At 55.3% G+C, this 27050-nt stretch overlaps 4 protein-coding genes across 15 annotated transcripts in view; 2 read left to right on the top strand and 2 right to left on the bottom strand.

Moving 5' to 3' along the window:
• The window catches only part of Pitpnm2 (phosphatidylinositol transfer protein membrane associated 2), a 130796-nt gene extending 117504 nt beyond the window's left edge, over positions 1 to 13292 (top strand). For 5 of the 8 annotated variants that reach the window (XM_029477447.2, XM_029477450.2, XM_029477448.2 and 2 more), the window contains 17 exons: positions 688 to 935; positions 1366 to 1555; positions 1700 to 1819; positions 2645 to 2883; positions 3266 to 3444; positions 4686 to 4856; positions 5430 to 5579; positions 6512 to 6676; positions 7022 to 7183; positions 7892 to 8040; positions 8341 to 8457; positions 8754 to 8870; positions 8958 to 9106; positions 9252 to 9401; positions 9926 to 10109; positions 10186 to 10314; positions 10396 to 13292. In XM_029477447.2, coding sequence (XP_029333307.1) covers positions 688 to 935; positions 1366 to 1555; positions 1700 to 1819; positions 2645 to 2883; positions 3266 to 3444; positions 4686 to 4856; positions 5430 to 5579; positions 6512 to 6676; positions 7022 to 7183; positions 7892 to 8040; positions 8341 to 8457; positions 8754 to 8870; positions 8958 to 9106; positions 9252 to 9401; positions 9926 to 10109; positions 10186 to 10314; positions 10396 to 10719 — 2943 coding nt within the window. In that variant the 3' untranslated portion in view covers positions 10720 to 13292. The remainder of the gene's footprint in view (positions 1 to 687; positions 936 to 1365; positions 1556 to 1699; positions 1820 to 2644; positions 2884 to 3265; positions 3445 to 4685; positions 4857 to 5429; positions 5580 to 6511; positions 6677 to 7021; positions 7184 to 7891; positions 8041 to 8340; positions 8458 to 8753; positions 8871 to 8957; positions 9107 to 9251; positions 9402 to 9925; positions 10110 to 10185; positions 10315 to 10395) is intronic. The other 3 variants (XM_021163830.3, XM_029477452.2, XM_021163835.3) reach the window with 3 other exon arrangements.
• Positions 13293 to 13777: 485 nt separating this feature from the next.
• Arl6ip4 (ARF like GTPase 6 interacting protein 4) lies at positions 13778 to 15907 on the bottom strand. The gene is made up of 5 exons (XM_021163179.2): positions 15357 to 15907; positions 14779 to 15057; positions 14584 to 14701; positions 14075 to 14144; positions 13778 to 13989 (listed from the first exon to the last, which is right to left on the bottom strand). The coding sequence occupies exons 1-5, from the start codon at positions 15520 to 15522 to the stop codon at positions 13933 to 13935; spliced, it is 690 nt and encodes a 229-aa protein (XP_021018838.1). The 5' UTR covers positions 15523 to 15907; the 3' UTR covers positions 13778 to 13932.
• Positions 15908 to 16322: 415 nt separating this feature from the next.
• Ogfod2 (2-oxoglutarate and iron dependent oxygenase domain containing 2) lies at positions 16323 to 19451 on the bottom strand. 4 transcript variants are annotated; one of them, XM_021162355.3, is made up of 7 exons: positions 19310 to 19451; positions 18930 to 18986; positions 18453 to 18566; positions 18256 to 18355; positions 17617 to 17744; positions 17164 to 17421; positions 16323 to 17093 (listed from the first exon to the last, which is right to left on the bottom strand). In XM_021162355.3, the coding sequence occupies exons 1-7, from the start codon at positions 19436 to 19438 to the stop codon at positions 16830 to 16832; spliced, it is 1050 nt and encodes a 349-aa protein (XP_021018014.1). In that variant the 5' UTR covers positions 19439 to 19451; the 3' UTR covers positions 16323 to 16829. The 4 variants fall into 4 exon arrangements, with proteins under 4 accessions (XP_021018014.1, XP_085693303.1, XP_085693305.1 ...); XM_085837177.1 differs by having other exon boundaries at positions 18453 to 18633; positions 19310 to 19427; XM_085837179.1 differs by lacking the exon at positions 17617 to 17744 and having other exon boundaries at positions 18453 to 18633; positions 19310 to 19427.
• Positions 19452 to 19726: 275 nt separating this feature from the next.
• Positions 19727 to 27050, top strand: part of Abcb9 (ATP binding cassette subfamily B member 9) — a 45861-nt gene continuing 38537 nt past the window's right edge. The window contains exon 1 of one of the 2 annotated variants that reach the window (XM_021162354.3): positions 19727 to 19798. The gene's annotated coding sequence lies outside the window, so the exon portion shown is untranslated. The other variant, XM_021162352.3, reaches the window with a different exon arrangement.

The raw sequence follows: 27050 nt of genomic DNA, 5'->3' as shown, positions 1-27050 counted from the left end.
GGTTGCTTTTATAGACATTTTTCCATAGCCTTCTGCCCACTGTATTGGAGAAGCCCCTATACTTGATCATGATGGGAGTGGCCGCCATTCCCTGTGCCCAGGCTACCTTGTGGTGGGCGATCCCTGCATGTGTAGTTGTTCCTACCCCAGCCCCAGGAAGAGAGCAAGCCCAAGACAGGTATCATCAGGGATGAGTGGAGCCCTCAGAGCAAGACTACTTCCCTAGCCCTGACTGCTCCTAATGACCCCTATGACTCCAGACCAGCATTGCCTGACCGCTTGAGTCAATCCCAACCTACACCTAAAAGCAGACACTTAGCAGGCATCCAGAGGCCCAGCAGCTCAAACAGAAGCTGCTGCCTGAGACCCTGAAGGTAGAACTGGTGATTTCTCCAGAAGATACCCTTCCTTGAGTCTGTTGTGACCCTGGTTGGGCCACATCACTCCATCTCCAGTCTCTGGTCCTTGCAGGGGTCCAAGGGAAGGACTGAGGCAGTGAACCCCAGACCCTATAACCAGATAACCAAAACCTAGGTGTCTCAGGCTGGGAATATAGAATGCTTGCCCACCACATGTATGAGTTCCTAAGTTCAATTCCTAGCAATACAAAAAAAAAAAAAAAAAAAAAAAAAACACTTGGGCACCTGGGGCCTGGCAAGGACTTCATGCCCACCACTGCTCATGCAGGATGAGGTGAGCCAGCCACTAGCCGCGCCACCCTCCAAGATTCACGTGCTGCTGCTGGTGCTGCATGGAGGCACCATCCTGGACACTGGAGCAGGGGACCCCAGCTCCAAGCAGGGGGACACCAATACTATCACCAACGTGTTCGACACCGTCATGCGCGTGCACTACCCCAGTGCCCTAGGCCACCTAGCCATCCGCCTGGTGCCCTGTCCACCCATCTGTGCTGATGCCTTCGCCCTCGTCTCCAAGTGAGTGGCACGTGCTTTGCCAGCACCCACCATGCCCCACAGGAAGAAGCAGCTATGCACCACTCCCCACCTCTGGCCCTGAGCATGCATTGCATGGCTCCCGGTGTCAGGTCCTTTCTCCAGAGTGTCCTTTCCCACCACCTCAGTCTGAAGGCAGCAGAGCCCATGCAGACAAGATAAGGTCAGATCCTAGGAGGACAGTCCCCAGCTGAGTCCGCAGTTGAATGCTGTAGAGTGGAAATGCTGGCCTGCCTTGGGATATGAGTCTACTCAGTGGCCCTGGCACTCAGAACCACCCTTAGGAGAGTCTCCATGGGTTCTTTGGGGCAGACAGTAGCTCTGCTTGGCCTGTTTCCTAGATCAGGGGAGGGCCATTGGGTCAAGCTGAGTTTACCTGCCCTCTGCTGACCCAGGCCCTCCCCCCCCCCAGCCTCAGTCCCTATGGCCATGATGAGGGCTGTCTGTCTAGCAGCCAGGACCACATCCCCCTAGCTGCCCTGCCCCTGCTGGCCACTTCCTCACCCCAGTACCAGGAGGCAGTTGCTACAGTGATTCAGCGGGCCAACCTGGCCTATGGAGACTTCATCAAGTCCCAGGAAGGTGTGACCTTCAATGGTCAGGTGAGTGGTGTCAGGGGTTAGGGAAAGACCTTTCAGGGTGGGCTGGCCAGAGGACTAGATTGTGGGGGGCAGAGGGGTGCTTTTCCTAATTAGCAACCCGGCAAGCAGGGTGAAGACTCAAACTTCTACCTTTTTTGCCTACAGGTCTGCCTGATTGGAGACTGTGTTGGGGGCATCCTGGCATTTGATGCCTTATGCTACAGTGGCCAGCCAGTGTCTGAGAGTCAAAGCAGTAGCCGCCGGGGCAGTGTGGTCAGCATGCAGGTACCTGAGCGGGGGCAGAGCGTGGGGCACCCTTTGGTCACTAACCTCCACTCAGGCCAGCAGTCTCTCATATTCCATGGAGACTGGCTGCCTTTCCTGATGCAGGCCACAAGCCATCATCTGACCTGCACTGTGTCTCACAAGCAGTGTGCCCAGCCAAAACCCCAAGGGACTGACTCGGACACCACAGTCCTTGCCCTCTCTATCGTGTCATTCAACAATGTCCAAAGCCCATGAGGCCCAGCAGGAGTTCCCCTCTGGAGCAGGAGATGAGAGGGCTAGGAGAGACATGGCCAGTATATGCGCTGGGTCTCAGACTAAGTCCAAGAAAGTGCCCAAAACAGGTCAGCCGCAGCTCAAAAGAGCTGAAAGTGACCCTCAGCATCTCCCAGGAGACAAATGGGAAGGACACAGGTTGCTGGTGTGGGTGACCACAGGTGGCAGTGTGAAGCTTGGGGTTTGGAGAACCACTGCAGTGTGTCCAGGAGAGCACATGGCTTCACACACTAGGCTCTGCACTGCGTGGCACAGCTCTGGTCCTAGGAGGTGAGATGGACACACCCTGTTCCCCTTTGTCTGACCCTAATGTCTTCTGCTGTAGAGTGGCCACCACCTGGGAGAGATCACTGTGTGCCAAGCCAGTCCTGGACTGAAGGCCGCTAGGACTTAGCCAGTAGTCTGAGGGGCAGTGGGAGACAAGACTTTCCCCTCTAGTTGGGTGAGAAGCCTGCAGCCTGGCAGTGGCCAGCAGGGCCTGCAGTCAGAGCACTCAAGAAGGGCCTAGGCCAGGGACCACCTGGCAGTGAGCCTCCGTGGCCATTCCAGGACGCTGACCTGCTGTCCCCGGGCACCCTGGCGAATGCAGCACACTGCTCCGGTGGCAGTGGCGGTGGTGGCGGCGGTGGCTCCAGCCTGGAGAGCAGTCGGCACCTGAGCCGCAGCAACATTGACATCCCCCGAAGCAACGGCACTGAGGACTCCAGAAGGCAGCTGCCCCGCAAAAGGAGTGACTCGTCCACCTATGAGCTGGACACCATCCAGCAGCACCAGGCCTTCCTATCCAGGTAGGGCTGGCTGTACCACTAGGGGAAGAGAGGCCCAGCATGAGGGACCAGGGCACTCACTCCTTCAACAGTCAGATGCCAATTGCACGTGTTGGGTTCTGGGCATTCCTATCTGGAGGGCTTCCAGTTTACTGGGTACTGTGGTCCTCTAAACAACAAGGGCTAACCTCGGCTATTAGAAACACATTGTCCTGAGGGTGGGGGTGAGGTGGGGGTGAGCAGCATGAAGCAGTGGGCTCCCCTGGAAAAGCTGTGACATGCTGTCATTAGGATTGTCCTAATAGGTGCTGGATAGCCCTGTTCTCAGGACAGTACAGGGCCTAGTCCCTAAGGGACCCCAAGGAAGCTGACCCTGGGTGACCTGCATGTCCCCCCTCTGCAGCCTCCACGCCAGCGTGCTGAGGAATGAGCCCAGCTCCCGCCGCTCAAGCAGCTCCACGATGCTGGACGGTGCCGGGGCCCTGGGCAAGTTTGACTTCGAGATCGCCGACCTCTTCCTCTTCGGGTGCCCACTGGGGCTAGTCCTAGCCTTGAGGAAAACAGTCATCCCCTCCCTGGACGGTGAGAGGCCTGCAGGGAGAGGACAGGCTACGTGAGCTGGACAGGGACCTCCATGGATCAGTCACAAAGCCATGGTCACATCCCAGCCCTTTCAACATCTCTACCTACCAAAGGCACGGTCTGTCCTTCCCTGGCTCTCCAGCAGCTCAGCTGCCTACCTATCCCCTGAAACCTGCTGCTTCATATTTCTCCCTCTAAGGTCCCTGAAGCAGTGGGGATGCACAGCAGGGCAGGGAGGTCAGATAAAACAGACACAGTCTCTGGTATGGGGTCCACCTATAGGGACAGACGTGCCTCATGGTCCCCAGCAATGAGAGGTGGGGCAGTGTCCAAGCATCCCAGTAATCCCTGATCTCTGCCAGTATTAACCAGCACAGCCCCAGAGGTGCACATGATCCCCACAGTAGCTTATATCCCCAGTGTCAGAGAGAAAACAGGCTCAGAGAGGCTCAGACAGGCCAAGAGCAGGTGAACTATGGGGCCAGATTAAAATGAAGGCCCTATACTCGGTGCCCCACCAGTGCCTCTGCTCCTTGTCTACAAGGTAGAAATGGCAACTCTATTGCTGAGGGGTGAGCAGGATGGGGCTGTCTGCCTTGCTCAGAAAAGCCTCCCAGCTTCCCATGTACGTGCAGAGGACATTCTGTGGTAACCCCCCCCCCCCCGCCACCCCAAGGAAGAATTAAGTGGGATTATGCGTCCTATTGTGAAAAGGCTAAGTTGGTGTGTATCCTGTGGGTGTGGATTAGAAGGGACACGTCTGCTTCCCAGGGAAGGCACCTGCTTGACACAGTGCCAGGCTGCAGCTTAGGAGTGGGCTAGCACTGCTGGGGTGGCCAGCCTGGGTGAGCCTATGCTACCTAGTTGAAGATGCATGCAGAGCCTCACAGGGGATTCTGGGCTGGAAGGAGTCCCCCACCCTGCTGTCCAACACACCTCCTCAGTGCCTGAGGAGGGTGTTCCTACCAGTGTGACTATCATCTTTCCAACTTAAAAGAAAGATTGGAATTGGGCACAGTGGCACACACTTGTAATTACCACCCACAGGAGGCTGAGGCAGGAAGAGCTCAATACAAGCAAAGGCTACATAGTGAGACCCCACCTCACAAAATAAATCTATTAATAAAGGAAAATGATCCACACAGACCCCAAATTGATGAAAACACAAGGCAAAGGCAGCCTGGGCCCCAGGCCGCCCGCCCACTACCCAGATTCTCTCTCTGCATCCCCCCCACTCCCAGTTTTCCAGCTGCGGCCAGCGTGTCAGCAAGTGTACAACCTCTTCCACCCCGCGGACCCCTCAGCCTCCCGCCTGGAGCCACTGCTGGAGCGGCGTTTCCACAGCCTGCCTCCTTTCAGCATCCCTCGGTACCAGCGCTACCCGCTGGGGGACGGCTGCTCCACGCTGCTGGGTGAGGCTTTCAGGAAGGCGGGCATTGGTTTCTAAGTGTGGGGATAACTGCTTTCTATGCTATAGCCCCCGACGTACAGTGGGTCTCTTCTCAAAGGGAAGCCGAGGTAGACACCTGTCCACAGTGCACATCTGCAAATAAAGAACGAGGTGCAGCTGTAGCCGTGCTCCCCATCCCTGTGGTACAGATGTAGCCGTGCTCCCATCCCTGTGGGACAGATGTTCCCCATACCTGCGGGGCAAGAGCCTCCTGAGGGCTCCCCAGCAACTGCCAGGGTCATGCTTTCTTCCCTACTGCCCAGGGCCTCCAACCTAACAGGGAAGGAGCTGAGGCCCTTCTGCAAGCTGGGGACCTTGTAGCCTGGGTTCATTGTGGTAGGCAGCTGCCCAGAGATGGCTGGGAGTATGGGAGGGACTGCCCTCAGAATGGCCCACCCCCTGCTGCAGTGTGTATCCCCTGGCATCTTGTCGTCGTGTCCTGGTCCTCAAGGAGCCTTGTTTGTGTCAGCACATGTGCAGATGGCCCACTTGAGTGTCTGTTCTTGTCCTCTGCTCTCTTCCCGTCTGCCTCCAGTCGAGACCGTGCAGAGAAACCCAGAGCTGGTCCTGGAGGGCGGCCCCCTGGCCCCCCTCCCCCACGGGGACAGCTTCCTGGAGACCAGTATCCCTGTTCCCGCGCTCACCTGGCAGGATGGGCCCCGCCAGAGCCTGGGCTGTTCTGAGTGTGTGTACCCCCCACTCCTAGTGACTGATGTCTGCTTGGCTGCTGCCCCTTGGCCCTCTACCCTCCTCGTGCCCTCTCTGGCCACTCAGTCTGTGGGACTTTGATAGCAATGACATGGCCATGGGAAGTTAGTCTTGGTGACTCCATTCTGTAAATGATGATCCAGAAGCTGAGATGACCCTCATACACAGTAGTCACGGCTTCCCAGAGATGGACAGAGGCTGTCCCCCTGCCAGACAGCATGTGACTTTCCAAGGCTTCCCTTTGACCTTTCTGAGGCTGCAGGGAGCAGACATAGATGTTCCCCATACCTGCGGGGCAAGAGCCTCCTTGGGGTGAGGCCTCAGGCAGCCACCTCTCAGCCTGCAGCTAGGAAAATACCTTGGTGTTAGCAAGGAGCTGGGGCCTCTGGGTCTCAGTCCTTACCTTCCTGAGAGTGTGCAGGCTGATATGTCATCCAGACTGGTTCCTCCAGCTGTCCCCTGTTCTGTCCTGCCTGCAACCTGAACCTTCAGCACCTGCCTTTGTCCTCAGATGCCATTAGAGGCTGGCTAGAGCCTATGTGAGGGGGCCACTCTGGGGTCGGCATCCCTGGAAAGCTGCCCAAGGCCCCTGCCCAAGGTAGTGCTCATATTCTGTGGGCTGCTCCAGGATAGTCCAAGAGAGCATTTACATAGCCAAACCTGGGGAAGAAGTGGCCAAGGAGGGCAGGAACCCATTCCTTGCCTCCCTACCCCGTGTCTGTGTCTGTCTGTCCACCCTTCTCTGCCCAGCCCTCCCCTCCCTGCCTCAGCTCAGGCCCTTCGCTCTCAAGACCCTAAACCAGCTGCACCCTGGTGCACGCTAGGCCCAGCAAGCTAGCCTCTCCCATCGCTGGGAGACCTAGAGTCAGGCCTTCTCTTACCTGGATCTCTGCCCCTTTCTCCACACAGCGGATGTGCTTCAGACCCACAACACAGTCTTCCAAGAGCATGCAGCCCCCTCATCACCTGGCACAGCCCCTGCTGGCCGTGGCTTCCGCAGAGCCAGTGAGATCAGCATCGCCAGTCAGGTGTCAGGCATGGCCGAGAGCTACACAGCATCCAGCATCGCCCAGAGTGAGTGGGGGACCCTGGGAAGAGGGTGATAGATAGTGGTGTCTATCTGGCAGGAAGTGGGTCCTCACCCTGCAGAGCCAGGGCACTTCCATTACAGTGCCGATCAGCAGTGCCGGTCTGTGCTGACCTCACTGGGAGGGTAAAGATGAGACTCTGCCGGTGAGCAGCTGGGTCAAGTCTGGGACTGCTGTAGGGGTGGCTGAGACTTCAGCTGTCTTAAGGGGCTTCCTTTAATGGGTCCTGGCTCTACCCTAATATCCTGCCTGCTCTGCTCCCACTGTAGGAACCCTGGGTGTGTGCATGTGCCTGTGTGTCTGAATCATACCCCTTGTTCTTGCTCCTCAGAGGGTCCCTCGTCGCTCAACCACACCCCCAGCATCAGGCGCCTATCCTTGCTCGCCCTGCCCCCCCCATCCCCTACCACCCAGGGTCCCCGTGCCAGGGCAAGGCAGGTGAGCCCCAACCTGGAGAGGGCCCCCTGCCCCCCTGACTTGGACATCGGAGAAGGTACCCCTCTACAGCACTCTAACTCCGCTCCAACTCAAGAGCATTCACCGCTGCCAGGCTTGTTTCACTAGCTCACTGCTAGGTCCCGCCTGCCACCTCCTGCTGTGCCTGGCAGGAGACACAGCTTTGGGTGGGAGGAGAGAGCAGGACTGTCTAGGGTGCTGTCATGGGCAGAACTCCGGGGCGCTAAGGCCGTGAAGCAGGCACCAGGCACGGCTGTCCCAAGCTCTATCTCCCTTGAGAGAGGACAGAGTCCCTCTGTCATGAAGGCTCTAGGCCTCACTACTCACCCTGCTACCTTTGCAGCAGGCACGGCACGGGAAAAAGGCAGCAGTTACCTGGAGATTCTAGAATTGTCAAACCGAGGTGTCTCGAACCTTGGGAGCAGGAAGAATATAGAGAACCTGCACAGGGTCTAGGGTAGTGGCCCTCCTAGATCATCACCCACACTGAGTCAACTCATCCTGCTCCAGAAATCCTCACGCTCCTCAGCACCTCCACAGGGCTGCATGTCCCCCACAGCAGGCTGCCTGTGGGCATCTTCTACACTTACCGCTTGCCTGAACCAGCCTGAGAGAAAACCCGCTTTGACTGCACCCGGGGGGAGGGGGAGGGCTAGTCTGAGATGAACAGGCCTGCATGCCATGTGGCCCCTAGAGTCTCCATCCAGGAGCCCCCCAGGCCAATCACAACCCTTCCTCCTGGCAGTCGCTGCCAAGTGGTGGGGCCAGAAGCGGATTGACTATGCCCTGTACTGCCCGGACGCCCTCACGGCCTTCCCCACAGTGGCCTTGCCCCACCTCTTCCACGCCAGCTACTGGGAGTCAACCGACGTGGTCTCCTTTCTGCTGAGACAGGTACCTACTGCCCAGATATAACTGGGCCTTACAGGATGTCCCGAGAGAGTGCAAGGGCTCCTCCCTGTCCCATCAGGCCAGGCGCCTGGCACCCAGGGCGTACTGCTTGAATAGGACCGTGTACATATTCGCGGCAAAGATGGGAGCTGGCTGCTGTTAGGATGGGCAGGCGAGACCAGAGGGTTTGATGGTCCTGCAGACCCTGCCAGGTGCTCACTGCCAGCCCCGGGGACAGCTGGTCCCTTTCCCGAGCAGCCGCCCAGGTCTGAGCCTGCCCCATGGCCTGCCTCTGTCCCACAGGTCATGAGGCACGACAGCTCGAGCATCCTAGAGCTGGATGGCAAGGAGGTGTCCGTGTTCACGCCTTCGCAGCCCAGGGAGAAGTGGCAGCGCAAGAGGACCCACGTGAAGCTGCGGGTGAGGCTCCTCCTGGCGCTCAGGCCCACGGCCATCATCCTGTGGAGTCCCGTGCCATCAGAAGCTGTGTCCCACCGCTGAGCTGTCTCATCTGATCAGTGAGGGGAGAGTCGGAGCTGGGAGGCAAGAGAGGACAGCAAGGCTGGCTCCCTCTCTGCCTGGCCTAAGTTGTTGGCTGGACCACAGCATGGGCTCAACCCCCCAGTCCCACTCACAGAGATACTAGGTGAGCCCAGAAGACCCCGCCTCTCCATTCCTCTCCTCACCTCACCTTGCCCTCCCCTCCCCTCCTCCAGAACGTGGCAGCCAACCACCGGATCAATGACGCAGTTGCCAATGAGGATGGCCCGCAGGTTGTGACAGGCCGGTTCATGTATGGGCCCTTAGACATGGTCACCCTGACTGGGGAAAAGGTAAGGATGTGGCTCCCTGAGGTGACCAGGGGGTAAGGACTGAGGCCAGGCCATGGCCCGTCTGTAACCAGCTTCCGTGGGCTCCAGGTGGATGTGCACATCATGACGCAACCACCTTCAGGTGAGTGGCTGCACCTAGACACTCTAGTGACCAACAGCAGCGGGCGCGTCTCCTACACCATTCCAGAAACACACCGCCTGGGGGTGGGCGTCTACCCCATCAAGATGGTGGTCAGGTATGTGTCCCTGGGGGGTGGGGCACGCAGAGCAGGGCCAGCCTCCTGGGTATAGGAGGGGGTGAAGGTGGGAGGGAAGAAGAGAGGGAGGAAGGGAGAGGGTGGATGCTCTGGCCTGTTCTGACGAGCTATCCTTGACAACCAGGGGAGACCACACATTCGCCGACAGCTACATCACTGTGCTCCCCAAGGGCACAGAGTTTGTGGTCTTCAGTATAGACGGCTCCTTTGCCGCCAGTGTGTCCATCATGGGCAGCGACCCCAAGGTGCGCGCCGGGGCTGTGGACGTGGTGCGGTGAGTGTGGCGGTCAGAAGGTGGGTGGCACCCAGTGCCACCACTGTCTGGTGTGCCCTTGAACAAGCTGTTGGCACGCCCGATGTCAGGCCAGTTCTGAGGATGCCCCCTTTGAGGGTACCTAGGATAACCCCCCCCCCCAAGCTCAGAACCATCGAGGCTTTGACACTGCCGTGCACCCTCAGTGCTGCTGGCCGGTTATACTCTGTATGCAGTGCTAGCTAGGCACTGAACCCAGGGCCTCACTTAGACAAGGCAGTATTCCACTCTTTGAGACAGGGTCTCACCAGGTTGCACAGGCTGCCTTGAACTTGCTATCCTCCTGCCTTGGCCTCAAGAATATCTGGGGATTACAATCAGGACAGCCGGGCACCGCAAGGCTCGGCTGAAGAGGCATTTTACAGGGGCACAAATGAGCTCTAGCAGGGCAGGAAAGGGAGACTGGGGGACGGGGGAAGGGGAGGGGGAGGAGGAGGAAGAGGAGAGCGGCCACAGGACACCACGCCTGCCCCTTGCCTCCACAGACACTGGCAGGACCTGGGCTACCTCATCATCTACGTGACCGGCCGGCCTGACATGCAAAAGCAGCGGGTGGTGGCATGGCTGGCTCAGCACAATTTCCCTCACGGTGTGGTGTCCTTCTGTGATGGCCTGGTGCACGACCCACTGCGCCACAAGGCTAACTTTCTGAAGCTGCTCATCTCTGAGGTGGGGCTTGGGAGGACTGGGTAAGGAGGGGAGGGCCGGAAGGCCCGGCCCGTGCCCATGGTTGTCTCATCCACAGCTGCACCTGCGCGCGCATGCGGCCTACGGCTCCACGAAGGATGTCGCGGTCTATAACTCCATCAGCCTCTCTCCCATGCACATCTACATTGTGGGCCGCCCCACCAAGAAGCTGCAGCAGCAGTGCCAGGTAATGGGGCTCAGTGAAGGGCACACATTCCTTGGGGAACCCCAGGACACTTAACAGCCTGCCCCTGTCACTCCTTTGCAGTTCATCACGGATGGCTACGCGGCCCACCTGGCCCAGCTCAAGTACAATCACCGGGCTCGCCCAGCCCGGAACACGGCCACGCGCATGGCTTTGCGCAAGGGCAGCTTCGGCCTACCTGGCCAGAGTGACTTCCTTCGCTCTCGGAATCACCTGCTCCGCACCATCTCAGCCCAGCCCAGTGGGCCCAGCCATCGGCACGATCGGACACAGACCCAGATGGACAGCGAGCAGCGGGGCCAGCGCAGCATGAGCGTGGCAGCCAGCTGCTGGGGCCGGGCCATGGCAGGCCGGCTTGAACCAGGGGCAACCACGGGACCCAAGTAGGACACTCTCAGGAGGCGCTGTGGTCTCCATGGTGCTAGGCCAGGGCACCGGCCCTCCTGGGAGGCCTGGCCTGGGCATACACGTCGGTGGCTGGGGTCAAGCACAGACATGGCCTGAAAGCGACCCAGGGCCCCTTGGAAGACATGGCCATGCCAACACAGCCCTCCCAGCCTTGCCTGATGCCCTGGGCTCTGAGGAGCCCAGCTGGTTATGGGACCTGGCAGGATGTCCAGCCCATGATGGAAGAGGAGCCAGGATTGGCCGCCTAGCCCAGCCTGGGAGGCATTCCTGGGCATCTTGCTCCGTGTTGATCTCTCAGCCTCCTGGTGCCAGGCGTGGGTCTGGGCCCTGCCTGCCACCTCCCTGTCCACTGGCACCCCTTCCCATTTGGTAGCGGCTCCAATGGGTCCAGCCCGCTTCTTGTTGACTCCAGTTCTCAACTGTCCAACCTCACTGGTTTTGCACTAGTTTTTGAGAGTGGAGACCCGTTACCATCTCCTGGCTCCAGACATGTTGACATGCATGAAAATCCAGTCTCTGCTGACCCAGGCCAGGGCCTGTCACCACACAGAGTAGTCCAGTGTGGGAAATCTTCACGCAAGCAGGAGAGAAAGGCCATATCGTAATTTCTGCTGCCTGCCCTGTCTGTTGACACCACGGCAGCCCAGTGGCAGTCCCAGACTGCTACCCACCTGTCCACCTGCCCCACCCAGAGCTCAGTGCAGTCCCGGAACTGATGTCACTCCGGGCCTGAGCACAGCACAGGTGTGAGGCCATCCGCGTGCACAGCTGGCTCTTGGTAGCCCACCTTGGGCAGCTGGACCTGGAGAAGCCTGGCCTCCACCGCCGCTCCTTGCCTGCTCAAGGCCCGGGGCGGGGGGGGGGGGGGTCCCCGTGTCATGGCTGCTGCCCACCGCGTTTCTACGCCTTTCTACTTCTCCATCTGGTTTCTATAAGGTTTTTTTTAAACAGGCAATCTTCGGCTGCTTCCTTTTCTTAACTCAGTGTCAGCGCAGCCTGCTACATTAGGAACACCCAGCACTGTGACAGGGCCCTACTCAGTCTGGCCTATGGGCCCTGCACCTGGCCCACAATTCCACTGACTTCCTATTCTGGGGTGGGTGGGGCTCTTAGGTTTTCTTAATGCCGTTCCGTTTAATGTCGACTCCAGGAAGCCACAGCTCACTCTCCAGCCTAAGGGCACACAGCCATCTTATTGGTCCCCAAATACGGATGGGCGTCCTACACATTGGGTCTGAGCCCCCACCTTCCACACAGCACTGACCACACCTCTCCTGCACCTTCTCGGCGTTGGCTGAGCCCATGGAGCTCCAGCCCTGGGTCCAGCGATGGGGCTCTGTGCCTGAGTCGCTGCCAGGCCAGACTCAGACGCAGGGCCAAGTGGCTGGGCCCAACAGGTATACAGGAGACACTGACTTTGCTGTGTAGCTATGTACAGCACAGGTGCGTGGGACTCCCGCCATGGCAGGTCTACACAAGAAGAAAGCTATTTATTTTGTGCAGAGGAAAAAAAAACAAACTGTCTGGAGGGGTGAGGCCTTCAGGGTCTTCTCATAGCTTTGTGTTGTTTCCAGCGTTCTGTATAAAGCAGTGATTATTTTATGGACCAAGATTCCATGGAACTGTCACAGTAAAAGTGCAATATCTGTCCCACCACTCCCCACTGGGGGCCCCACAGGAAGCTGCTGGCCCGACAATCACTGCCCCACCGGGGGTCCCTAGGGGCCAGGGCCTCCTCCCTCAGCCCCACCCGTCTTGCCTCAGCCTAGGTGACCAGCCATTGTGAGAAGCACCTGGAAGCCTCAAGCCACCTGCAGCAAAGGCAGGGGGGCTGGGGTCAGTGGGCTTGGTCCCCCCTGGGCAGCTCCTTGTGGCTCTGAATGCCCATGCCTGCCCAGCTGTCAGCCATGCCAAGGACAACAGCAATAGTCCCCTGGGCTCTCCCAGGGCCCTCAGCCATAGATGGTGAGACGGGCAGCCTCCCTCCAAAACCTTACTCCAGTCTGCTTTTTGTCTCCCTTAAGATTTCCTTTGGCTCGTTCTCTTGAGGAAGCCCCATTTCTACAGAAAGTAAGAGAGGAAGGAAGGTCAAAGTCCTTTAAAAATACCAAAAAAATGTTTACAGTGTCAGGTGCTGAGCTGCAGGGCTCAGGCCTGGCCATTCGTAACCAAAGGGTGAGGCAGATCTTGCTGGCTGCCACCCACCCCAGGCCTGTTAGAATAGAAGCCTTAGTCCGTCCCTCCCCATCCCCAGTCCCCAGGACTGAGCCTCGATGCCACCCATCGCCAACCACCTGCCTTCTCTTTGATTTCTAAAGAAGGATTCAGCCAAGTTCCCCCAACCCCTTTCCTGGCTCTGTGTGAGCTAGCCCCCACCCTGCCCTGGTTCACCTTCACATCTCAGACCCCTCCCATCTGTCCTTGTACCGTCTTGTTTCTCCCAACCATTGTGTGAACTGTGTCCTGACCCCACTCCATACTGTCTGGCCTGAGTGTGCTCTCTGTATACCGTGTCACAGTCTGTTACACCAATTAAAGAAGCAGGAGGCTTCCTTCTCGTCTCATTACTGTGGCGGCACCCATGGGTCTCCTGGTGTGTGTGTGTGTGTGTGTGTGTGTGTAGTGGGTGGGGGATAAGCATCATGGTTCTGACAGTATGTGTGTGAGGACACCATCACAGAAAGTGACACATGCTAGCCACTGGAACGTGAGCCTGACAGCCCTTCCCATGCACAGACCTGGGGAGGTAGGTCTCCTGGCCTCCCCTCCCCAGCGGACACAGCCAATAAGCCAGAGCTGGACTCCTACCTGACTATGCTCCTGTCTGCCATGATGTATGGGACAGGACACAGGCCACGGCCTGATGAGTTCGACCTAAGGACCAAGGCTGAACTGGGACTCAGCTGGGCCAGGTGGGATCAATTAAAGAGTAACACCAGGAGTCATACCAGCTTTCCCCAGAGATGAACATATCTCTCACCAGAAGTCAAATGGCAACAGTTCCACTCCTCAGCACAAAATGCAACACAACAGGAACTCTGTGACCAAGATCATTTAATAGTGACACTCTGCTATCCAATTTGCTGTCCAATCCACTACACCCAAGAGGATGCTGGGCTGTAGGAAAGGCACCTGGACCCATCAGTCTCCAAGTCACCAACAGCAGTTCACAAACCTGGGATGGCTGAGCCCTCAGGGAAGCAGGCCCGCTCGCATCTGGAAGGCCAACCCATCCCCTCGGGTGGCTTGCTGAGGAAGGAAACAGGTGGGAAGCGTGAGAAACTTACGTGTAGACACAGTGCGGGCAGAGCACGGGCAGAGTGATACCACCAACCTTGTTGATCTCTCTGTGTCGTTCTTTGGTTACGATTTCCTCTAAAACCTCGCCGTCTCCCTTGATGAGCCTGGGGGGTTGGAGGTCATCAGCTTAGCACGAGAGTCTGGGACTCTCATGCCATAGCAACAGAAGCAGACCCACCCAACGATAGGGATCTCGGGGCTCAAGCCCAGCTATCTTGAGAAGGGGGTGCCTGGGCGCTCCTCCGAATCAGTTACCACTTTTGGGACAGAATGGAGACGGTCCAGGTAGGCTCTCCCTTGTCAGCCTGCACCATTAACCCAGACCAGCCAACAACAACCATTTGAAAAGCATCAAGGCCCTTCTGGTACTGTAACTCCTCAAGAGGCACAGGGGGTAACAGCTGGGATATCACATCTCAAGTGACCATTTCCCCCACACTTTGTTATAAAAATGGTGACAGCTCCCCACCCGAGCACATCCTGGGCCAATACTCTGAGTTGGACTGAGGGCGGGGCTAGCTGGCTCTGCCTTCTGTACCACACCTTGTGCGTCCTGTCTCTGGGTCCACCACCTTTCGAATAACGCTCTGTCGGGCATCCCACTCCTCCTTTGTCATGGGTTTCATGGCCTGGATACGAGACTTCTGCTCATCTGTCAGGACTGGAAGGGAATGTGGAGGGCGTGTCAGACCCGGGGAGAGGACCCTCTCCCCACAGCATGCTGGCCCGCCATGGTACCTGGGCCATCATTGTCCTCCCCAGCTGATCTGTGCCACTGATCCAGTGAGGGGCCGGGCAGAGCCTCGGCCTGGTGCACCGCCACTGCCTTCTCCTTGCCTCTCTTCTTCAACTTCTTCTTCTGTTTCTTCTTCTTCTTCTTCCTCTTCTTCTCCTTGTGCTTCCCTCGCTTCTTCCGGCCATCACTGGAGGATGAGGACGAGGCGGAGCTAGAAGAACTGGAAGAGGAGGAGGTAGAGCTGGATCGCGATGTCCTCCGGGCCTTGTGCTTGCTTCTCTCTGTGATGCAGGGAGAAGGTAAGGCCTTTGTGCCCTGCTCGAGTGGTAGGGACCCTCCCAACGGGCTCTCCAAGAGAACATCTAGAACCTTCTTTGGGGTTCTAGAAGTCACTATGTGCCTGGCAGGGTCCTGACCATGCTCAACCTCGAAGACCCAATGCATTCAAGGCATGTATAAGACACACCCTCCACTCAACAGGACCTCTTCACACCCTCGCTCCCGGGGTGGGGGAGCAGATGCCAGCCTCCCGCAGTGCAGACGCCACACACCCCTCTTCCCTGTCCCCTGTGGTCCTCACCCTCAACCCCGGAGGCGCTGCCAGCCTTGTGGCCCTGGGATCTGGAGGCTGAACAGTTCCTCGAGGCATCCTTGCTACTCCTCTTACTTCGCTTTTCTGACCCTCGCCGACCACTACGGGACCGACTGCGACTTCTCGAGCGCTTTCGAGAGCCAACGTGAGCCATCAGCGAGGCGGGCTAGGGACCGGAAGGAAAGCGCTTAGCCTGCAACTCTTCGTGAGCGCGTCCGCGGAGGCGAATCCAAACACAACGCCAACTGGACCCGATTCTCGGGGCACCCAGTGCCCATTCCTGCCGGAGCGAGCCCCGGGGCTTAGCGATCCCAGCTCCTCCTCCGACTCCCGCGCCGCGGTCCCTTTAAGGGCCCGCCCCGCCCACACGCCTGCGCACTGGACTTGGTGGCCCAGGAAGGGAACGCTGCAGCTTTCCTCGGCTGCAACAGGGCTGCCTGGGTCGCCGGAGACGCGTCCCGAGGCTGCCGGGTCCCCACATCCACCATTAGCCCACAGCAGGCCTTCGCGGGAGGAAACGGCGGCAGGTCCGGCTCTTCCGGTCTGGGGCCGTGCCGGAAGATCATCCGGGTGTATTTTGAGTCTATGATGTCTTCAGTTCCGGAGCTCTGGGTTCCGCCTCTAGGGAGCCCACCTCTAACTAGCATGAGAGGGGATTCTCCATGCACCTCCGCGTAGGCAGGGGACAGTCGTGGCCCAACGCCACCTGCGAGCCCGCGGGCGCTCGCTTGCGCTCTCTCTCTCTCTCTCTTTCTCTCTCTCTCTCTCATCTTCTCTTTGCAGTCAGAATGGAGGCTGGTATTACTTGCCATTTCCCCAGAGAAACTGGAATTGGGAGACTTAGGACCGAATCCCCAGGATTACAAAGATGTGACCCGAACAGTGCCCACAGCATCCCTCAGCCAATCTCAGAACCACCAATTGCACGCTCTTAAATAATAGCAAACAGAGGGGTGTTATAAAGTGCTTTATAATATCAACTTGTTGGACTGTCACCACAACCAGGGCGCTAGGGAGTCCAGAGCCCCACTGCTGGACATACAAAACACAGATGTGAACCCAGAAAGTCTGGATCCCCCACCCCCACCCAATCCTCCACTCTGCAGCACTGCTGATAAGAGTAGTGAACTTCCCTTAAGCCCCTGGAGCCACTTTACCTAAGGTAGATGTCTGCCCTGCCCCATCTCTGAGCCACTGACTGAAGCAACCCTCCCTCCTCAGTCAGAGCTCCCTAGGGGTCATGTCTTTTCCTGACTACTTCTCTTCCTGGGCCTGCTCCACTCCTGACCCTCAGCACTTCATCTCAAATAAGGCTTGCTACAGATCACCTGTCCAAAGAATCACCCAGAAGTCTGCGTGTCCTTTTGACCCAAGGAGTGGCACGGCTGCAGAGTTTATTTCTGCCCTCCCTGCCTACAGTGGCAAGTTTTCAGCATCAACACCTCTGGGGGAGAACCAGGCTCAAGTCAACACACAGACATCCACCGTGGTGGGCTCCTCCCGGGTAAAGCCGTCACCGAAACCCTCATCGTCCACCAGCTCTGGCTTCTGGCAGCACATGGGACAGAGGCGATTTCGAACAGCAGATGCCCGCAGCCACACGACGAGGTTCCAGCGCTCTCCCTTACACAGGGGCCGAGCCCCGTGCAGCTGGCCGCCACGGTGCAGGATACCAGAGCCCACCACATGCTCCACTTCCAGGGTCTCCTTCAAGGCTGCGGGTGCCTGCAGAAGCTGTGGTTCAGGCTGGGGCACTCACACCTGCCCCAGGCCCCACCTGGTACGCCTCACTCACCTGGAAGAGGCCCCCAAAATACAGGGCACCCCCTGTGAAGTCCTTGCCCAGAGCCACATTGAGGGTGAGCTCAGCATTATCGTAGTGACAGCCCAGCTCCAGGTCCTGGCCCAGTGCGTACTTGACCACAAAGGCACGGTGACTGTCGAGGTAGCCCCCACCGTAGTCTGGGTACAACAAGGCCATCAGTGGCAGCAGGAAGCGTTCCCGCAGCGGGGTCACCAGGGGGTCATCCAGGCCTAGTTCATGCATCAGTACCTAGGAAGGATGCCCGGGGGCTTCACTCCGCATCCCCATATCTTTGCCAAAGATGTTGCTAAGGGCAAAAGCTGTCTGCCTTCATGGTAGTCTTTGGGCTCAGAATGGGGCAGGTAGCCTGGCTGCAGCACCTCAGAGGAGACTCCCACCTGAGCTGCTCCCACTCCCTACATTCACAGGGAAGGCCTCACCCACCCCATGGTTGTTCATGGTGTTGGGCCTTCCCTTGGGCATGTCCGACTGCTCAAAATGCTCCAGCTCCTCCAGCAGGGTCTGACAGAACTTGGCTGAGAACACCGGCACCCGATAGATGCGCTTCTCCTCTGGAGAAGGAAGGGTAGGTAGTGAACCCGGAGCTGCGACTCAATGCCCTCAGGAACCAGCCTGTCATCTTACGGCCTCAAGCCTGTTTCCTCTGGACATCGGGGACAGTGACTTACTGCCCTGATCCTAGCTAGATGGTCAGTGAATGAATGAATGAGGGATGAATTAATGAAATGCCCTACTCCAGGCAGATTGGTCCCACTGGTCTTCCCAGTTCCTCCTATTTTTAGACTAGAAATGGAAGGTAAAGCACTCAGCCTTGCCTGGCTTTGCTGGCACATGCCTTAAATCCTAACACTGGAGAGGCAGAGACAGGAGAGATCAGGAGTTCAAGGCCAGCTTGATCTACAGATTGAGTTCCAGGACAGCCAAGGCTACACAGAAAAACCCTGTCTGGAACTCCTTCCCTACAAACAACAACAACAACAACAAAATCACCCAGCCTCCCATATCTAAGTATCTCAGGCTCCCCCGACCCCCACCTGGTGCCAGCTGGTGATGGTGCCTTACCTGACACTGTCTCCAGACGCTGGAGAAGGCCCTCAAGATCTGCGCCTGGGGATGTACTATATTCAGCTGCAGCCATAAACTCCGGGGCCAGAGCAGCATCCTGGGAACAGAACATGGGTCAACTGTGCAAACTTAGCCCCCACCAGAGCAGCCTCCGCCTCCGCCAGCCCCCAAGCTCCCAGGCCGGCCCGGTGTACCTGCAGTGAGCTGTAGACCTCAGGCCTGGCCGGGTGGTAGGAGCTGGCAATGAGAGCCTTCCTGACAGCCGATTCCTGTCCCAGCCTGCGGCGGCGCCCGACCTCCTTCTCAAGCTGGGCCCGCAAAGGCAGTTAGTCACAAACCAAGAGTCTCTCACCTCTAACGCCACATGTGAAGACACTGAGGCCCAGGAAGACCAAAGTGTAGCCTAGGCTGGAGGGCAAGTCTCCCTATACTTCTTAAACCTGCCACTGCCCACTGCAGGTGTCAAGGCGACCTAACAGCTGAAATAGGGTGATGGCCCCGTCTGTCCCACTCAGCTGTTGAGAGAGGAATGCTGTAGGCAATTTAGTCTTTCTCGATCCTGGACCAGGATCTCGGAGTGGGAGTGTGTGGAAGCAGGAACAGGAAAAGAGAGGGCTAAGAAGTCTTTCAGGGTCGAGGACTCCAGAGAAAGGGCTGACGGGGTACGTTACCTCCTCCAAGAGTTGCTGGAAGTCCTTGGAGGTGACACAACCACGGCTGCGCAGGAGCTACGAGCGGAAAGGCCAGTTAGCGGGAGGGACTAACGTGACCCTAGGCGAGCGAATAAACATCTCCGAGCCTCAGCGACACCCCCCACCACCACTTCTTGTCACGGAGATGAGAGTGACAGGGTCAACGAAAGATCTGCTAAAACTTCTGTCCACTGTCCTCCGCACGCGTGCTCTCAGCTACTAGGGAGCTGCCATCCTGCAGGGACAGGCCAGGTGTGCACACTTGGATTGCACACTCGGTCAAAGCCATTCCTGATGTCCGGGCCCCTCCTCTCCTGCACTTGATGTCGCCTCCCACTCCACCCTACCCCGACCCTCACCGGGCCGTAGTCACGGCGCAGCTGATGCTCGTCCCGGAAGCGCAGATGCAGCCCGTAGCGCGCCACGTACAGGTTCTGGGAGCAGAAGCAGGCGCAGCGGCAGAAGCGCCGCGGGGCGGCCGTCGCCATGGTGAAGCGGCCGTGCCAGCCTCCGTAGCGAGTCCTTCCGTAAACGTCACCGCCGAGGGCTCGGCGCCAGACAACCAAGGGGCCGCTGACAATTCGTAACTGCGGAGGGTAACGAAGACTGGACAGGCCCGCGTAGAAAGACGTCTTCCCGGGAAGAGGTGGAGGGTGTCCCCAGCACGGGGTACGGACGAGTGGCCCCCGAGTCACAGCGTGGTGAGATGGGACAGTCACAGGACGCAGACAGTGCGGAACTCACTGCCCTGTCACCTACTAGAAATCTCTTTGCGGAGCCTCCTGACGCAGCGTGCAAGACAGGACGGTTATGGATTCTGAGACAAGACTGCCGCGCCGGCTGTACGGGTGAGCTCGGGTTGGGCATTCACCGCTTGTCCCTGTAAACGCTACGTCATGTGTCACATCCCGCCCCTCTCCTATAGGAGGCAGTGTGGGCGGGGGAGGGCGTGTCTGTGGCAGTCACGCCCCTCCTCCCGGTCAAGTTCAAGTATTTGTGTTGAAAGTTTTTACTGGGCTTGCGTCCTCGCCTCAAGGAGCCGCAGCACTCGCTGTGAACACAAAGGGCATCACCCGAGCAGGTCTGCAGAGCGGCGTGGTTCATGGGCAACCAAGGTGCCTCGAAAAGGTGAAGTCGTGTCGCCTGGAACTGAGCCCTGACCCCTGCTCGGCTTGGAATGGGCATGGAAGTGGCAGAGTTCTTATCCCAGATCAGCTCCCAGTTTTCCAGCCCCCACCCCATCACGAAAGGTACCAGCCTGTCATCATGAAAACACTAAGGCTCGGGGACTCAGGTCTGGCCCACGCATCCAGTCAGGAGCTAGCTGGGATCTTCTCACAGGTGGATTGATGGTGTCTCTGGGCTCTCTGTTCTGTTTCACTGGACTCTTGACTCTTCTGCCAGTGCCACAGTGCCTTGGTGACTGAAATCTTCATCGTAACTTTTTAAAACGTCCTATATTGATATTTACTTAGTTTACGGTTACAAAGTGTCTTTCCTGAATATGATTTTATATGCTGCACACATGCAGTACCCATGGAGGCCAGAAGAGGGCGCTGGATCCCCACGGAACTGGAGATACAGAGGGTTGTGAGTCATCCTGTGGGTGCTGGGCACCGGACCCAGCTCCTGTACAAGAGCAGCAGCTCTTAGCCAGTGAGCCATCTCTCCAGCCACCTCATTCCACCATACTCCTTCCTGTTCTTTCTTTTTTTCTTGCTTCTTTGTAACCCACCGCAATACATAAAAACAATAGCTGCAATAATGGCACACTCACCAGACTCCTCCCTGCCCTGGGGGGAGGGGGGGCGTCATTCCTTTTGCCCTCTTCCCCTCTTCCATGATTCTCCTTGAGCCTCGGTGACAGGGGTGATAAGGACGTCCCATTTAGGGCTGGGCACTCGGTAGTCACTTATCCTCAGCACTTGCCCCCTTTGTGAGGCTCCACTGTTTACTGCAGAGAGAGGCTTCCCTGAATAAGGCGAAGAGCAGCAGTAATCTATAGTAATCTATGTGTATAAGCACAGATATTAAGTCATGGCAGCTTGGCATGTTATTTAGCAAAACAACAGTGGGTTCCTCACTAGGGCCTGTACTTCCTGAGCCGTGTGGGTTTGAGGCAAGAGTACAGTATGTGCTGGCTGGTTTTTAAGGTCAACTTGACACAAGCTAGAGTCATCTTAGAGGAGAGTCTGTTGAGGAAATGGGAGCCTCAGTCGAGAAATGCCTCTAGATGGGAGGCAGAGGCAGATGGTTTTCTGAGTTCGGGGCCAGCCAGGTCTACAGAGCGAGTTCCAGGACAGCCAGAGCTACACAGAGAAACCCTGTCTCGAAAAAAAACAAAACAACAACAAAAAAAGATTGGGGCAGAGATGTGCCTATATGGCATTTCCTTAATTAGTGATTGATGTCATGATACACAGTACACTGTGAGTGGGGCCACTCCTGCCCTGGTAGACCCTGGGTGCTCTAAGAAGGCAGGATGAGCAAGCCGTGAGGTACAAGCTGGTCATAGGCACTCCTCTACCCTGTGCATCAGCTCCTCCCACCAGGTTCCTGCCCTACTTGAGATCCTGCCGGGCTTTTCTAGGTGATGGTCACCTGTTACCTGGACGTGTGAGTGAAATAAACCCTTTTCTCCACAGTTTGCCTTTGGTCATGGTGTTCATCACAGCAATGGAAACCGTAAGATGCTACCAGGCGTGAATTCCCTTCTGAGAATCTGGCCAAAGATTCCATTAGAAAGGGCTTAGTTTTCCCCCACGACAGTCGGGCCGCTATTGCACCAGCCAGTGCATCTTGTCCGGCACGTAGGTACTGCAGCAGTGGTACTCACCACGCGATAATGCCATGGAGAGGATCCACTTACTAGCCTGCATCTTTTAATTGGGGAATTGGTATCCCAGTTGTTATCGGAAAGTGTGTTGGTCGATTTTGATGTGTGTGTCTGGGTGGGGGGTGGCTTTAATTCTCTTACTTAGTTTGCTTGGTATTCTATTATGGATTCTTCTATCCTGGGGCCTTCTGGGTGGTTTTGATTTTTTTTTTTTTCTCTCCATTCTGGAAATTCCTTCAAGTGTCTTCTGCAGAACTGGGTTAGTGGGATTAGGTTCGTTTAGTTTATTTTTAATCACGGCAAGTTTCTTATTTTTCCTTCTGTAATGTGAAGTGGAAACTTAAGGGTTCTTTGGAAAGTCAATTGTGTCGGAGGATGTTCTGTTAGGGCAGACACTCGAAGGACTGTCCTGAAGCAGACGCAAGTGAAAGAAGGTTGTTTGGTTTGGTTTGGTTTTGGTTTTAGGGTTGGTTTTGTTGTTGTTGTTGTTGTTCTTCTTCTTCTTTTGGTTTTTCGAGACAGGGTTTCTCTGTGTAGCCCTGGCTGTCCTGGAACTCACTCTGTAGACCAGGCTGGCCTCGAAATCTGCCTGCCTCTGCCGCCCACGTGCTGAGATTAAAGGCGTGCGCCACCACTGCCCGGCTAGGATGTTTTGTTAAAGCAAACACGTGAAGAAATGTTTCACTGAAGGGGACACAGGAGAAAGGCTGTTCTGCTAAAGCAAGCACATGAAAGGACACGTGATGAAGGAGTCTTCGCTAATGACGCACATGTATTGGTCCACCTTACAATGCGTAGTTGAGCTGCATTTGTCAGGACTCCAAAGAGAGAAACACACCAAAAATCTTTTAGTGTGTGTTGTGGCTTCTCGTGGCTTCCTTGGACTCAGGCTGATTGGCAAAGTGATGTCAGCTGAGACAGACTTAGTGCTGAGGGAAGACCCATGGAGGACACGAGATATTTGGAGGGTGGAAATGGGACTGAACAAGCAGTGAAGGAGGCTGAGCTTGGCTTGTTTACATAGCTAAATGCTTGTTGGTTTTGTGTCTTCCTTAATCTTCAGTTCCCTGAGGGAGAACTTTTTCTGATGTCCCTCCTGGTCCCGCCTTGTCCCTCCTGCTGACACCTGCCAATTTGGCTGAGGCCTGGCTGTCTCTGCTGGGCAGTGCCACCACTGCTGGTTCCTGTTTGCTCTCAGGACTCTACAGAACTGGACTGCTAGTGTATCCATTAGGTGTTTGCCAATGGATTGAGCTGCTGCTGCCTGCTAACCTGTGGACTGAACTGTCAATTGCCAGACAACACAGACGGGAATTGCTCCAAAGAACCTTTCTAAACAGGTCCACTTCCCCCGTGTCCTTTCTTTCCCACTACCTCTAGTAGGTTGTGAGCTACAAGGGAGGTTAAAGCCTTAAAGTGGGCTTTAAAAAACTTAAAGTTACAATAATGGCAGATAGTTTCATTGTTACCTTTCAGAACTTGAAACACATAAGCGCGGAGGCATTTGAAGTTTCAGAGACCCTGTCCCAATGGCCTGTCTTAGTGATGTGACCTGATGGTTCCGACTTCATTCTTTCAATATAGTGTCTTTGTTCTCTATGTGTGGCATTTGATTTCAAGACGCTAACGAAGGGGAGCTTCTTTTCTGGTCCTGTCTGCCTGGTGTCTATCCCTAGGACATTTTCCCAACTTGGGGAAACTGTTAAGATTATTTTGACTATTTTTTTTAATGTGTCTTTTGAGCAAGATTCTTTCTTCTATGCCCATAACTCGTATATTTAGTCTTTTTGGAGTATCAGAAACATCTTAGATTCTTACTGTTATTTTTATTTTCCTTTTGTCCATGTTAGATGGCTCTGCATCTCCACTGACTTCAAACTCAGGAACGGTCTCATCTCCTTAACCCCTCTGTTGCTGTGATTCCCTACACAGTCCCCTAGCGTTTCAGAGTTTTAGGCCTGGTCTCTCTTTGCTGAGCTCCTCTTTCATGTCATCGGTTGCCTCCTTCATCGCAGTCTGGGAACATCTGTATCCTTATTTGAGTTCTCTGGGATTTCCTATAACTCACTCTTTTTTTTTTTTTCTTGGTTGGTTTTTTTTGTTTTGTTTTGGTTTGGTTTTTGGTTTTTGGTTTTTCGAGACAGGGTTTCTCTGTGTAGCCCTGGCTGTCCGGGAACTCACTCTAGACCAGGCTGACCTCGACCTCAGAAATCCGCCTACCTCTGCCTCCCAAGTGCTGGGATTAAAGGTGTGCACCACCATGCCCGGCTCCTATAACTCTTACCCCTGAGCCATCTTGCCAGCCCCACACTTTTTAAAAATAAATAAATAAAAAGAGGAAGGATAGAAATGAGAGATGACGTGCTGGAGGGATGGCTCAGTGGTTAAGAGCACTGGCTGCTCTTCCGAAGGTCCTGAGTTCAATTCCCAGCAACCACATGGTGGCTCATAACCATCTGTAGTGGGATCCGATGCCCTCTTCTGGTGTGTCTGAAGACAGTTACAGTGTACTCATATAAATAAGATAAATAACTCTTTAAATACAGCTATAGTGTACTCATATACATAAAATAAATAAATCTTAAAAAAAAAAAAGAATGAGAGAGGACATAGCAATATGAGGGGAGAGATGAGGCATGGCCTCCATGAGCAGGATCCTAACAGACAGATGGATGGACAGAGAAACAGAAGCAAAACTAGCTGGAGACATCTGTGCGGGAGTAGAGACGGAACAAGACAAAAGAGGACACAAAGATAGGCAAGGTGCGCGACATGCAGCACACTTGGGCTGGCCTGACAGGCAGAGCTTTCAGCTCCCCCACCCCACCCCTAATCCCGACCCCCCCACCCCCGCTCTAGTTGGTTTTAGTGGTCCTCCATGACAGAGGGGAGAACAGGAGGCCCTGGTCTCTGGATTCAGGGGTATGAGGCAGTGTTCTTAGCCCCTTCTGGGTTCTGTGGGACTCCTGCCATCCACAGTAGGATTTCCAGTACCTGCCAAGTCCAGCGAATTTAAGAAGCCAACGTTTTAAAAATGTATAACAGTTTCCGAGGGACGGTAAATGAACATCATTAGCGTCTTTGTTGCTGGTCCAGCTGCGGCTTTTTATTATCTGTGTTATTTTGAGACAGAAGCTCATGTAGCCTCAGGTGGGTTTGATTTACTGTATAGCTAAGGATGACCCCGCTTCTACCTCCTGAATGCTGGGACTACAGGAGTGTGCTACCAGGCTTAGCTCCATAGTCTCCTCCTCCGCCCCACCCCCACCCCCGGCCCTTTCTGGCTGTTGGTATGAATTCCTTTCATCCTAACCCAGGCCCCGTGTTACTTTCAAGCCTTTGGAGCTACCTATGTTTTTTTCTGTGTCTGGAGAGAAATTCTGTCCTAGAATTCCCAACAAAAGTGCTAAATTTTACTTTCCTGAAGCCATTCCAGTGTTGTAAAGTGGCCACAGTATTCTCCCACTTAAAAAGATGTTTTATTTTATGTGTATAATGTTTCTACTGCATGTGTACCTGTGCACCGCACCACTGTGTGCAGGCCCAGGGAGACCAGAACAGGACATCAGGTCCCCAGACACTGGAGTTACAAACAGTTGTGAGCTGTCACGTGGATGTAGCGAACAGAGCCTGTGTCCTCAGGAAGCGCAGCCAGGGCTCTGTACCCCCGAGGAACCATGTTTTCTCTTTCAGTAGCAACTCCATCGAGATACACTCCATGCCTCATAGAACTCACTCATTTACAGGGGAAATCAGTAAGGTTTGCTTTTTTTTTGTAGGTTTGCTGAATTATGCGGCTGCAACCACAATCAATGGAACATCTCTCACCCCCGTAAAGAGTTTACCTGTCATTTACCTGGAGGTTCTGGGGCCAGGCGCGCCTGAGTCTGCTTCTGTAACTACACCAGAGGTGACTTCACACCCTGGGAGCTGAGTGGACAGGATGCTGAAAGGAACCTCACGAGTTTTCCAGGTGTGATAGCACACACCTTTAGTCCCAAGACTCTAGAGGCAGAGGCAAGTGGATATCTGAGAGTTTGAGGCAGCTTGGTCTACAGAGTGAGTTCAAGGATGGCCAGGGTTACACAGAGAAACCCTGTCTCAAAAAAAAAAAAAAAAGTTTCTCACTACAATAGCAGACTACGGAAAAGGGTACAGGTTTTGCCCTTGGTAGAGGGAACAAGCTATGCAGAGACAACCTGTAAGAGGCTGGAGAACTTGCAAGCTTGAGATGCAGAGAGGAAAGTCCTGTGTGGAGACAACACAGCAAACCCACATGACCCCATTATGTTTATAGCTACTTCTTATTGAATTTTTTACTTATTTTATGTGTGTGTGCATGTATATATGTGTGTGAGATTTTCTGTGTATGTGTGCATGTGTGTATGTGCATGTATATATGTGTGTGTGTATGATTTTGTGTGTGTGTGTGTATGCGCATGAAGGTAGCAGTCAGATGACAGTGTTCTGCAGTTGGTTCTGTCCTATCCACATGGGTCCCAAAGGCTAAACTCAACTTCAGGCTTAGAAATGCTCCAATGAGCCATCTTTATGGTCCTGACAGTTCTTGCTAATATTTTTCAATGCGGTTAGATGTTGTATCAAGTTTCAGAGCCATCTCAGTTTTCCTGAAAGTGATTTGGCCCTGCTCCTGTTAGAGTTTACTGTATGCCACTTCTGTCTGCCACCATTCCTGGGAAGATACAGACGCCACCAACGTTCAGCTTTGTGGCCCAGTGAGTTGTATGGGGACCTACTTACAGAAGCAGAAGTGACTCAAAAGACAGCCACATCACTTAAGCACACCCAAGAATTGGGTGACAGCTCACAAAGCTGGGAATCTGGAACTCTCGCAATACAGCATGCAGGCAGCTCAGCAGGTTGGAGTGTCTTTTGCAGGTAGCTCTGCTAGTCTCTGCCTCTTCTGCACGGCTCACTGGTCTGAGAGTAACTCTCGGCTCTTTTTACTGCTTATATACTACATTGGGATGGAGGGGGCAGGGCTTAGTAGATCTGGTCAGTTTCAGGAACTTCCTTAGCAATCTGAGTTGTTTCCTTCCTGAGCTTAACAAACTTTCCTGTAAGATGGACTGTCTCAGCTCCCTTTAGAACAACCTGTTGCGTCTGTGTCTTGTGTCTTGAAGAGCTTCTCAATTTGTTGGGAAACTTTATACTGGAGGAAATGGCTGTACAACAGCCATGGGCTATCATGGCAGGCCTGGCCCCCTCAGACCCTCGAAGTTCTGCAGTGCTGATCACATAGT

This window comes from Mus caroli, unplaced genomic scaffold (genome assembly GCF_978045245.1).
Source record: "Mus caroli unplaced genomic scaffold, Mus_caroli_1 scaffold_4, whole genome shotgun sequence".
NCBI classification, from domain to species: Eukaryota; Metazoa; Chordata; class Mammalia; order Rodentia; family Muridae; genus Mus; species Mus caroli.
This window is presented reverse-complemented; position numbering and strand designations above follow the sequence as displayed.